We start from the raw sequence: 12,974 nt of genomic DNA, 5'->3' as shown, positions 1-12,974 counted from the left end.
GAAATTGGAGAATCTTTCAGACTACATTTATTGAATAGTTTGTGCTGGGAATTTCTAAAAGCACATGTTGAGTAGACACATTGACACTATAACTTCGTTTCAGCTCTACTGAAGTTCCAGGTTGCTGGCACTTACATCTCCTTTCTGTCCTTTTTTGTGTGGTTTCTGGGGCTTGAACTCAGGGCCTAGGCACTGTCCCTGAGCTTTTGTGCACAAGGCTAGCACTCTACCACTTAATCCACAGCTCTACTTCTTGCTTTATTGGATAGTTAAGTGGAGATAAGAGTCTCACAGACTTGCCTGCCTAGGTTGGCTTTGAATCATGATCCTCAGATCTCAGCCTCCTGAGTAGCTAGGATTACAAGCATGAGCCACCAGTGCCTGGCTTTTCTGTCGTTTATTTAGCTGAGTGATTTGAGGATCCATCTCTGCATCCTCTGTTAGCTTACTTCTTTAAAATGATGTGTACCATGGTGTAGCTCAGAACTGTGATTGCCCATTGTGTGAGGCCCTGATTTTCATACCTATTACTTCAAAATTAAAATAGTTAACTACTAACTAGTGGTTTAATCAAATTAGTTCAGTGGTAAATGTAATATTACTTAAGCCTAGGGTTATGGGGTTTAAATGAACTAACATACACTTTCTTTGCTAGTACTGGGGCTTAAATTCAAGGGCTACTTTGCTCAAGGCTGGTACTCTACCACTTGAGCCACACCTCCATTTCTAGCTTTTTGCTGATTAATTGGAGATGAGAGTTTCACAGACTTTTCTGCCTGGGTTGGCTTTGAAACATGAGTAGCCTCCTGAGTAGATAGGATTACAGGTGTGAGTCACCTCACCTAGCATATTTATTCTTTTAACTTTTACCTGATACTTCATTGGTAGTGAGTGAATGTTGACTATTAAAGTGCTTTTTATCACCACCATTACTGTCCATTCTCCCATAGGATGCAAAATAAAACTATCTGAAAATTCATGTGTAATCTATCCTTTATTTTTTCTAATAATCACAACACAATACTTTAACAATTACATATAAGCTCAAAACTCCAAAATAATGATTTTCATTTTTAATCATTCCAGCATTTCTGAGGATGAGGATGAAAGATATATGTTGAAGATCTTCTTAAATGATTAAGTTGTTGTATTTAAATGTGTTTTTTGTTTGTTTGTTTGTTTTTTGTGCAGGTCCTGGAGCTTGAACTCAAGGCCTGGGCACTGCCCCTGAGCTTCTTTTGCTCAAGGCTAGACCTCTACCTCTAGAGCCACAGCTCCATTTCCAGCTTTTTTTAAATTAGTTTGTGGGAGATAAGAATCTCGTGGACTTTTCCTGCCCCGGCCAGCTTCGAGCAACGATCCTCAGATCTCAGCTTCCTGAGTAGCTAGTAATACAGACAGGCATGAGCCACCGGCGCCTGGCTAAACATGTTCTTTTTAGCGGTTTTTCAGAAAGAAAATGTTCCCGAGACCCAGGAGTATTAGAAAATGGTAAGAGGGCACTGTAATTTCAATCACAGGACAAAAATTCTAGTTCTGATTGCTGCACTTCTAAATTATGTGACCATGGGTCTCCAAATTACTTATCTGTAAGATGGGGATTCCTTGAAAGCTTTCTTTTCCCTGCTTCTTTCTGAAGTTTCTGCTTCATCTCTGGGCATTGCTTTTCCTTGGAAGATTTGCTAAGGAGTAGAGGGTGGTCTTTCTTAGTGAGCCACCTCCTTCTGTACCTTAGAGAGACTATTCACTTTTGTAAAGCAAGCAGATCGTTATAGGAAATGCTATTGGGGCAACAAAATAAACAAAAGTTTATATACTTTGAAAAATTCTTATGACATACTTTCTTAACTATGAGAGATGAAGTACTAGAGATGGGGCTCAATCTTTCTCCTCTATTTCTCCATATCTTTGCCCTTAGGAGAAGGACCAGAAAAAAGCAGCTGCCAGGCACAAAGACTTGCAGAGCCAATCCAAGCAGAATGATGGTTACTACAAGTAGATAATTTTTAATCCCAATACCCTCCTGACTGGGTGATTTACATCTCAAAGGCCCAGGCCATTACACATTGTAACATTTTTTTTAAATATTTCTTTACTGTATCCATCACTGTCAACTTCTGAACATCTGTCTGGCTTCTCTTAGACACTTGGAACAATAATTCAAATAACGGAGAAAAGTGAGAGATTTATAAAGCCCTCTAAAAAAAAACGGAGTCATTAAGATCTGTGTATCCTAATTCCCTTTCATTGTCCATTTTGCGTAGTTGAAGATGAGAAATCTTAGAAAAAGTTTGTTCAATTTCCCAATAATTTTTCCTCATACTAGCTAGCCTCTAGAATGTTGAGTAGAATTATCCAATGGTTATTCCATTTGGCTCAAACCAGAAATAACTGAGCCATTCCTAATTATCTACTATCATATTTATGACATTTGAGATATGGGGAGGGCAAGAACTATTTCCAAGATTTTTTTGAAGCTAGAGAAATGTGGATCTGAATCTGGCCTAAATCTTCTTCATTTCTTTTTTAAAATGTGTTTGTGTGTGCTGGCATTGGGGCCTCACATTCTCATTTAGCTCTTTCTCTCAAGGCTGACACTCTTATCAGTTGAGCCATACCTCCACTTCCTAACTTTCCTCATCCTAAAGATCATTTATTGGTTGGATATTAGGACATAGTATGTAGGAGATATTGTGCTAAAAGATAAAGATACAGAGAAAAACAAGACAAGTAATTATTGAGAGACCCAGTAATGCAGGGAGGAATCAACATTTCCTGTGGCAGGTATTGTTGTAAACGCTTGAACACATATTAACTTGGTAAGTTCTTATAACAATTCTATTAGATGGTTTATTCCCATTTTACGAATGAGAAAACAGACACAAGGAGCAGGTAAAACCTGTTGAGAAGCCGCAGAGCCAGGATGTGACCCCAGGCATTTAACTGTTGAACACACTCATTTTACCATGCTTGATAACAATATGGAGGATACTAGAAGTGACTAGAGATGATGAAGAGCTAGAAAGTTCCATAGTAGAATTAGTTGAATCTGATAATCACCTAGAGGAGTATGTAGAGAGAGACACAAGGGAATGACTGTCAGACTTTTAGTTTGGCAGACTAGATCGATGGGGATACTAGAAATTAAGATTGAATATATAAGATGTGGTTATGTTTCCAAATTCATTAAGAATAAAAACCTGCTTGACAGAGAGAAAATTCAAATATGTAGCTGAGGCATATGAGGTGTTACCAGTTGCTTAAAAACAGGACATGTATGACAAATAGGGCAAAGAAGGATTAAATGGTAAAAGAGAAGATAGAAGTCATTTTGACAGCCCATTTGAGTTTGGCTTCTCATTCTAGAACCAAGGTGGTGTCTTTAGAAATTTTTTTCAGCACAAGACTTTTTTTTGTTGTTGTTGGTCATGGGACTTGAACTCTGGGCCTGGGCACTGTTCCTCAGCTCTGCACCTCGAGGCTAGGGCTCTACCACTTGAGCCACAGCACCACTTCTGCTTTTTTGTGCTTATGTGGTGTTAAGGAATCGAACCCAGGGCCTCATGCATGCAAGGCAAGCACTCTACCACTGATCCACTTTCCCAGCCCAAGAGACTCATTTTATTCGACTTCTTTGACGACCTATTTGATGATTTGGGGGCAGGGTGGGGTGGGGACCAAAAGTGTTCTCCAGAAAGCAGAAACTGAGGTTCAGTCTTATTTTTCTCTGCCTTCAGTGGACTATCATTGTTTAGAAGTGGATTTCCTTTGTTTTATAAAGGATTTACTTCATTTCGGTTACTGGGTCATGAGAGGGGTGGTACATTTCATTCTCTTGTGCGTCATTTGATATCAATGGCATCATAGATTTGAAGTGGGCATCTTTGTACTAACATAGTTAGCAGCAGGAAAATCACTACAAAGAGAATTGTAGAAGTTGCAAAAATGGCCAGTTTAAGTCCATAATAAAGTATAAGGAGAAGCTGCTAAACTTGATAACTAATTCAACGCATGAATTTAACAAGAATGTTAAATAATAACAATCACCACTCTAGGATTATCAGGAAATTTTTTTTGAAGATTACAAACAAACTTGACTTTCAGTATATTCTCTAACTAAAGTATTTATAAACAGTTCATCAGAACCCTTATTTTTTACAGACTTGTGTATACACACACACACATACACACGTGTGTATGGACCAATAATGAAATTTGAATTCAAGGACTGTGCCACTGTTCTTTAGCTTCTTTGCTCAAGGCTGGCTCTCTGCCATTTGAACCTCCATTTTTAGCTTTTTGTGGCTGAATTGGAGATAAGAATCTCATAGCCTTTTTTGCCCAGGCTGGCTTCAAACTGATCCTCAGATCTCAGCAATCTGAGTAGCTAGGATTATAGGCATGAACCACTGTGCCTTCTTGTTACAGACTTTTGAGTTTATTGTTGGGACCTCAAAATAGGACCATCTTTGTCTTTAAAATTGTTGTGATTGCTGTATGTAATTTACTTGAAAATTAAATGTAATTCAAGGTTTGATTTTTTTTTTTAATTTCAAAAGCACCTGTTTGATTCCCAAGAGATATTCTGGACCAGAGCTCAAGACTCTGACTGTGAATAATTATAAAGGCTGGAGGTGTGTCTCAGTGGTAAAGCATTGCCTAGCCTGCATAACAGCCTAGGTTCTACCCTGTGCACAGTAATGATGATGATTGTGGTAGTGATTGTAATTATAGTTATTTGATAATATTTTATATGTCAAGAATTATTTAGAATGAATTTACATAAACAGGTGGACTCATCACATTGTCTTTCTGTGTGTGTGTGTGTGTGTGTGTGAGAGAGAGAGAGAGAGATAGAGAGAGAGAGAGACAGAGAGAGAGAGACAGAGACAGAGACAGAGACAGAGACAGAGAGAGAGACAGAGAGAGGGAGTGTATGTGTGTGCCAATACTGGGACTTGAACTCAGGGACTGGGAACTATCCCTTAGCTTTTTTACTCAAGGCTGGCATTTTACCACTTGAGCTACAGCTCCACTTCCTTCTTTTTGCTGGTTAATTGGAGATCAGAGTTTCATAAACTTCCCTGCCCAGTCTGGCTTTGAACCATGATCCTCAGCTTTCAACCTCCTGAGTAGCAGGATTACAGGCATGAGCCAACAGTGTCCAGCTACATTAACTATTTTAAAGCAATATTTTTTCTTCCCTTTTTGGAAGGTGAAGAAACAGATTTCTAAAGGGTTAAGTAGCTTTTTTCTTTTTTTGGGTGTTGGGGGGGGGTCCAGTCATGGGGCCTGAACGCTGTCCCTCAGCTCTTCAGCTCACGGCTAGCACTCTACCACTTGAGCCACAGCGCCACTTCCAGCTTTTTTCTTCTTGCTTATGTGGTGCTGAGGAATCGGACCCAGGGCCTCATGCATGCAAGGCAAGCGCCCTACCACTGAGCCACCTTCCCAGCCCCAAGTAGTTTGTTGACTACATTCTGCTTCCTCAACACTGCCTTGTCTTAATCCATAGGAATTGAAAAAGACCAGATAGGAAATGGCTGTTGTAATCTTTCCTGGCTAGAAAAATGAGGCCTAATTGAAAGCACTGTGAATCTGAAGGGGAAATAAATTCCCTCCACGCTGTCTTATGGGTTTTTCTGGCAGTCACCAAGCTAGCCCGGCTAGTTTTTTGCTGCCTCCTTGTGGTCGATATGAATGTTACTTGATTTAACACTTTAAAAACAAACAAACAAACAAACAAAAAAGAATCACACTTTCTTTTCCCATAGAAATTTCCATTGGAAATTGCTTAGCTATGCTCTCTGCTATATTACATAGTTATCTGGTATCCTATGTAGTTAACTTGTATTTTATATAGCTAATTATATCACAGGTGTACTTCAAATATAGACTAATTTTCTTTTATTCTTTCCCAGGCTCTAATTCTTGCTGGTTCTGGGCCTTAAACTCAGGGCTTCCTGCTCTCTTGGCCTGTCTGCTTATGGTGGACCTCTCCCACTTGAGCCATGCCTTAAGTTGTTGTTTTTTTTTTTTGCTAGATTGGAGATGGAGCCTTGATAACATTTCTTCTGGGGCTGGCCTCTAACTGCAGTCATCTGGAGCTCAGCTTCCTGAATAGCTAGAATTACAGGCATGAGCCACTGGGGCTGGACTGAGTTTCTGTCCTTTAAAAAGTCATATTTTCCTTCTCTTTTTCTGTCACTAGCCTCATACACCAGAAATTTATTGACTACCTATAATGCAGTAGGTAGTGTTCTAGGTCATTGGAATACATTACTGGAAAAAACAAGGTATTATCAGAAATTGGGCTTTTCTAACTTCAACCCTCTTTTGTTCTAATTTGGTACTATACTTATTTTATTACCCTATGCCCTAAGGGCTTTATAGAAGTGTTATGCCTCTGTGGAAGATAGTTTAAAATCCTTTCATTCTAAATAGGTAAGTTGAAGCTTAGAAGAAAAGGTCCTTGGCAAAAAAATTATCAAATGTGTTCTTGGGCATGTAACTCCCAGATCAGTCCTCTCTGCTGTATTTTCATACTTTCCAAATGGTTGACTTGGAGCCCAAACTCATAGTAATGTGCCTAGGACAACTTCAGATACATATTAATTATACAGTAAATATTTGATGAGTGAATGGATGCATATGTGAAGTATTCTAATGTGAACTATTCTGTCATGTATTTTGAAGTAAAATTGGAGACATAGTATTTTAAAGTGTCAAAATTCTCTAAACTCTGATAGTGACTCAGATGTCTTCCTCGTATTTGCTATGGAAGTTTCCTTGTATATTATCACTTTTTAACTAGGAATGATTGCTTCATCTCTGTCTTTTGTCGTCTCCTTCTCCCTCTTATTCTCCCTTTCCTTCCCCTTCCCCCGATGTGTGTGTGTGTGTGTGTGTGAGTGTGTGTATGTGTGTGTTTGTGTATGTACATGCTAGTACTGGGGCTTGAATTTAGGACCTCATATTTTCATTTTTTTTTCATTCAATGTGGATTGGTGGTATTCTACCACTTAGACACATCTTCACTTCCAGGCTTTTGGTGGTTAATTGGAGATAAGAGTCTTTTGGGGTTATCTGCTCAGGCTGGTTTCCAATTGGGATCCTCAGGGCTCAGCACCCTGAGTAGCTAGGGACTACAGATGTGAGCTACCAGTGGCAGTGATTTCTTCATTTCTTAACACTGAAGAAATAAAATAATTGCTTTCAGATTAATCTTTTAAATTTCTTGGGTTCTATTATAATTTTGTATCCTTGCTGACTATGCAATTGTATTTTGACTGCTCTGTGTTTTGTGTGTGTGTGTGTGTGTGTGTGTGTGTGTGTGTTCTATTTTTTGTCAGTCCTGGGGCTTGAACTCTAGCCAGAGTGCTGTCCCTGAACTTTTGTGCTCAAAGGCTAGTGCTCTACCACTTGAGACAAAGCTCTGCTTCTGGGGTTTTTTTTGTTTTTTTGTTTTTTTAGTTTAGAGGAGAGTCTCATGGACTTTCCTGCCTGGGCTGGCTTTGATCTCAGCCTCCTGAGTAGGTAGGATTACAGGCATGAGCCACCAGAGCCTGGCTATGCTGATAGTGTTATAGAGATAGGGCAAGTTGGATAAGCTGGAAGAAACTGATTTTACTAAGTGCAGGGTTTGGGAAAGTAAGCAACTAATATTAATGGGTTATCAAAATAATTTTAGTGAGTAGAATAAATAAGAACATTTCAGAGACTGATCAGTAGCTTGTAAATTGTAATCAACTGTATGCATATATCTTGTTCTAAAAGTCATCTTTCTCTTCTATCTTTTTCAGATATGGATCAACTCATGAACAACTTGGGGGTCCAACTTAAGTCAGAAGGTGGCTCACTGCAGGTGTTCAAACAGGTCAGTTTTCAGGAAAATGGGGCAATAATATTGAGCTATCATAGTATTGAGTACCTGGTTATTATTGCAAAAGTAGAGCTCAATTTTCTTTCTATTGACATGTTTGGGCACTATGAAGGGAGAAAAGCAGGTAGGTATCCAGGAAGTATCTGATATCTGGATTTTACTTTTGCCTAGGAAGTTGTAGATCTAATTCAGAGAAACATAAACTTTGAGATCAAGGTTTTAGGTACACTATTAGACCTTTGGTAGATGATAGTAATCATTTGTAAAGCACTATCCCATATTCTGAGTACTGTGAAGATTACATGCATTGTCCAATTTAATTTCCACAATAACTGTTGAGCAGTGTATTAGGATTCTCAAAGAAAACATCTTTTTGGCTCTGTGTGTGGGGGTGTGGTAGGGAGAGAAAAAGGGAGAGAAAGGGGGAGGGGAGAGAGCAAGAGAATGAAACTGGCTCATAGAATGAAAACACAGAAATGAGTTTCAAGTCCAAAGGCAGAAATTTTTTCTGTGCTAGGTGCTGGGGAACAGACCTGTAATCCCAGTACTCAGGAGGTTGAGGCAGAAAGAGCACGAGTTCCATGACATCTTGGGCTTCATAACAAGACCTTGTCTAAAAAAGATTTTTTTGCATTGGGGATATCAGTCTCATCTTTGTTTTAAGGCTAGCAGCTAATAGAATGTAGTCCATTCACTTCATGTGGGTTAATGTGCTTTACAAAAAGACCAGTAATTTCAACATTAATCTCATACAGAACAGAAACATCAGGAACAATATTTGACCAAATTATTATAGCACCGTAGCCCAGCTAAATTGTCAGATAAAATTAATCATCACTAGTCCCAGTGTTCTCATTTTACAGAAAAGAAAACTGGCCCCAAACTATTTGAATAGCATATCTAAACACATCTGGCATTCACAGTTAAAGACTCTGCCAGATATTGAAATCTCATCTTGCTCATGGTTTAGTTTTAAGTCATTGCATAAATGAGATCCAAATATAGTCAAAATTATCCTTTAAAAGCCCTATGATTTTTTTTGTGTGTGAGGCTTGAACTCAGAATCTGTTATCATCTTTCAAGATTAATTCTCCCTCACCCCTCTTCTCCCCATCCCTGTCTTTCCCTCTCTCTACCTCTTCCTCTTTCTTCCCATTGACTTCATTACTAGCAATCTATCACTTGAGCTATATATCCAATTCAGTCTTTTCCCCCTCTTTAATTAGAGATAAAAATCCCACTGATTTGTCTGCCCTGGGCTAGCTTCTTCTGTTCTCAGCCTCCTGAGTAGCTAATATTACAGGCATAAACCATCAGTGGCCAGAAAATCTGTATACAACTGAGTATATAGTTTTGTATATAGCATTTACCTGTTTCTTTACTTATTCCCAGGATTTTATTTAGGATTCTTTGTGGAGGGTGGGGGATGGGGCCGTGTATGTGCTAGTATTGGGGCTTAGGTGCTGCCGCTTAGCTTTTTCCCCTCAAGGCTAGAACTTTACCACTTGAGCTCAACTTCTGGCTTTTTGGTAGTTAATTGAAGATAAGTCTCACAGACTTTCTTGCATAGGCTGGCTTCAAACAGCAATCCTCAATCTCAGCTTCCTGAGTAGCTAGGATTATAGGTGAGCAAGCAGCACCCAATTTCAGTCATTTCTGATTATTAAATGTTTGGCTTGTAGTATATAAGTGAATTGAAGTCACATGTGTATATTGTTGAGATCCCTTTGTAGATATTTTAATGATGTTCAAATCAAATTATTATCTTATTTACCTTACTTGTAACTGTTGCCTTTTAGAAATACAGCAAACACAGGAAAATTTGCTAATTGTTGTGAAACATGGGTTTGTTCCTGAAGCTTAGTCATAGTTAATACCAAGAGGAAGCAGAGCTTACTTAGTGTTAGATAAAAATCAATTGTACCTGTAGCAAAAGTACTCAGTGAAATATTGTCAAATATACATGGCCACTCAAGTTTGTAATCTCAGTATACATAATAACTCCAGAAATGTTTTTCCAGGTTTTATGTATGTATGTATGTATGTATGTATGTATGTATGTATGTATGTATGTATGTATTTATTTATTTATTTGCCAGTCCTGGGGCTTGAACTCAGGGCCTGGGTACTGTCCTTGAACTTCTTTTGCTCAAGGCTAGCACTCTTACCACTTGAGCCACAGTGCCACTTCCTGCTTTTTCTGTTTATGTGGTACTGAGGAATCAAACCCAGTGCTTCATGCATGCTAGGCAAGCACTCTACCACTAATCCACATTCTTTCCCTCCAGGTATTATTTAAATAGAACAAGAGTTCTGAGATTTGAAGCCAGTTTGAAATTGGCTCAGTATTCAGAAAATTCTGGATAGTAAGTGGTCTAAGCACTTTGCTGTTGTTTGCCATTTCCAGGATATTTGTTTTGAGTAAAGATAGGGAGCTTGTCATACATGGCTGCTGAACAATAGTCATGTATCAGAGGACAAAGACAGGGAGTCTTCGTTCTCATGCAATGCTGTCATTGCCCCCAGTGAGGGGGAGTCACCTGGTCTATATCATGATTTAGGATTAGCTTGTAGCTGTCTAACTTAGGACAACGATGCTATACCCCTTTTCTGAATTAGTAGCTAACCATACCACATATCTGAGCACATGGTTGTCACCTGCACTCTGTTTTAATTCCTGATTATTTCCTACAAATAGAATTTTGGTGTGTGTGTGTGTGTGTGTGTGTGTGTGTGTGTGTGTGTGTGTGTGTGTGTGTGTGTGTGTGTGTGTGTGTGTGTGTGTGTGTGTGTGTGTGTTTGTACTAGTACTGAGAGTTGAAGTCAGGGCCTTGTACTCTTGTTTGGCTTTTTCACTTCAAGTCTCGTGCTCTATCACTTCTAGCTTTTTGGTGGTGAGTCAGAAATAGGAGTCTCATGGACTTTTCTTGCTCAGGCAGGCTTTGAACCTCAGATCTCAGCCTCATGAATATCTAGGATCACAGACATGAACTACCAGTGCCTAGATTTAGAAAGAGGATTTCTTAATTAAAATGTATGAACAACATTCAACTTACTTTGGTCATATATATCTTCCCTTCATACCCATTTACTGTTGTTAATATTTTTGGCATATATTTTCACATAGTCTTATATTTTCTTACTCTTTTTTTTCTATCTCATACACACACACACACGCGCGTGTGTGTGTGTGTGTGTGTGTGTGTGTGTGTGTGTGTGTGCGTGTGCGCGCGCGTGCGATAGTACTGAGGCTTGAAATCGGGATCTTGTACCCTTACACAGCGTTTTGTCCACTCAAAGCTGGTGCTCTACCACTGGAGCCAGAGCTCCATTTCCACCTTTTTGATAGTTAATTGGAGATAAGAGTCTCATGGACTTTCCAACCTGGGCTGTCTTTGAACCACAGTCCTCAGATATCAACCTCCTGAGTAGCTAGGATTACAGGCATGAGCCACTGTGGCCCAACTTATTATTTCCTTTCTTATAAAAAAAATAGCTAACTAAATGAATTAATGGATGAATAAACAAACACAAATAAAGAAATGAATCTGGAGACATTTTGGTTTCAGTTTAGGTATTAGTTTCCTAAGATTGCTGCAACAAATTACCACAAACTTGATGGCTTAAAATAGTTAAAACTTTTCTCTCACAATCCTGGAGGCAGGAAGTTTTAAATTAAATGCCATTATCCATCAGGAAATTCTAGAGGAAAATTGGTTCCAGTTTCTGGTAGATATAGGCATTTCCTGGCTTATGGGGCCCCACCATTCCAATGTCTGCCTGTCTTATCACATTAATTTTCCCTTTTATCTCTGACTCTCATAAACATACTAGTCAGTGAATTTCAGTCCTAGCACAGCTGATCCACGCTATGTGAAAATTCTGAATTATATCTACAAAGACCTCTTTTCCAAATAAGGTAATGTCCATGGATCTTGGGATTAGATTGTGGACAAATCATTTGAAGAAGCCACCATGGTAGGTTACATATATTTTTTCTAATATATAATAAAATAAATACATATAAATATGTAAAATAACTTTACATATACTCATATAAAATAACTTCACTCTGTATTGCCCAAAAAGCCATCTTAGATGCTTTAAAAAAGAAAAAATAGTGTCATCTTATTTTTCATATTTTTTATTTGTATACTGTAACCACAGTACACAAAGGGGTGCAATGTCATATGGCGGTTTCATTGTCATTCCACACATGTATGCATTGTATTCCTATCAATCTCATCCCCTCTATCACTCTCCTTTACCCCACTCCCCCTCCTTAAAACAATTTCAACAGGTTTCATTGTTCCATATTCATATATGCAAACAAACTGCTTCTACCATATTCATCCTAATTCATCATCTTCAGTCCTCCCCTGTTCCTGCTGGTACCTACCCTCCAACAGTCTATTTGTTTTCCAGTCACTCATTTTTATGTGTGTATTAATTGCACCAAGGGTTTTCACTGTGGGTTTTCAGATGTGCGTATATTATGTTTTGCTCAGAATATGTGTTGTTTTCCTTTTCCCCACCTCTAATCCTCTGTTGATCAACAGCTTTCATTGAGATTTTAAAAAATTCTATCTTCATAGTTACATTGTATTTTGAAATTATTCACCCTATATCTTTCTTTACCCTTCTCCCCCTCTCTTCATCCTCCTAAATAGTCCTAGAGCTAAAATATGTATGCATGGGACTGGGCACCAGTGGCTCATGCCTGTAATCCTAGATACTCAGGAGACTGAGAGCTGAGGATTGCAGTTCGAAGACAGCCTGGGCAGGAAAGTCTGCAAGACTTATTTCCATTTAGCCACCAAAAAACCAAAAATGGAGCTGTGGCAGAGCATTAGCTGTCGTAGACCATTAGCCTTCAGCAAAAGATCTCAGGGACAGTGCTCAGGCATTGAGTTCAAGACCTATAATTGACAAAAGAAATTATATGCATGTATTTATGCACATATAAACATAGTCATGTGTGCATATATATTTACACACATAAATATATGTGCATATATATGTACGTGTAAACCTATGCACATATACATAATGTACATATATAAAAATATGCACACATGCATGTATATACACA

The 12,974-nt window shown here is 38.6% G+C and overlaps 1 protein-coding gene across 4 annotated transcripts in view; it reads left to right on the top strand.

Annotated features, from left to right (window-relative positions):
* Klf8 (KLF transcription factor 8) overlaps window positions 1-12,974 on the top strand; it is a 175,336-nt gene that overhangs the window by 131,390 nt on the left and 30,972 nt on the right. For 3 of the 4 annotated variants that reach the window (XM_070040368.1, XM_070040367.1, XM_070040365.1), the window contains one exon: window positions 7,803-7,876. In XM_070040368.1, coding sequence (XP_069896469.1) covers window positions 7,805-7,876 — 72 coding nt within the window. In that variant the 5' untranslated portion in view covers window positions 7,803-7,804. Of the gene's footprint in view, window positions 1-1,438; window positions 1,492-7,802; window positions 7,877-12,974 lie in introns of those variants that run through there. The other variant, XM_070040369.1, reaches the window with a different exon arrangement.

This window comes from Dipodomys merriami, unplaced genomic scaffold (genome assembly GCF_024711535.1).
Source record: "Dipodomys merriami isolate MVZ:Mamm:240054 unplaced genomic scaffold, mDipMer1.0.p SCAF_3, whole genome shotgun sequence".
Taxonomy (NCBI): Eukaryota; Metazoa; Chordata; class Mammalia; order Rodentia; family Heteromyidae; genus Dipodomys; species Dipodomys merriami.
Note: the sequence above shows the minus strand (reverse complement) of the source record. Positions and strands in the feature narration are given on the sequence as shown.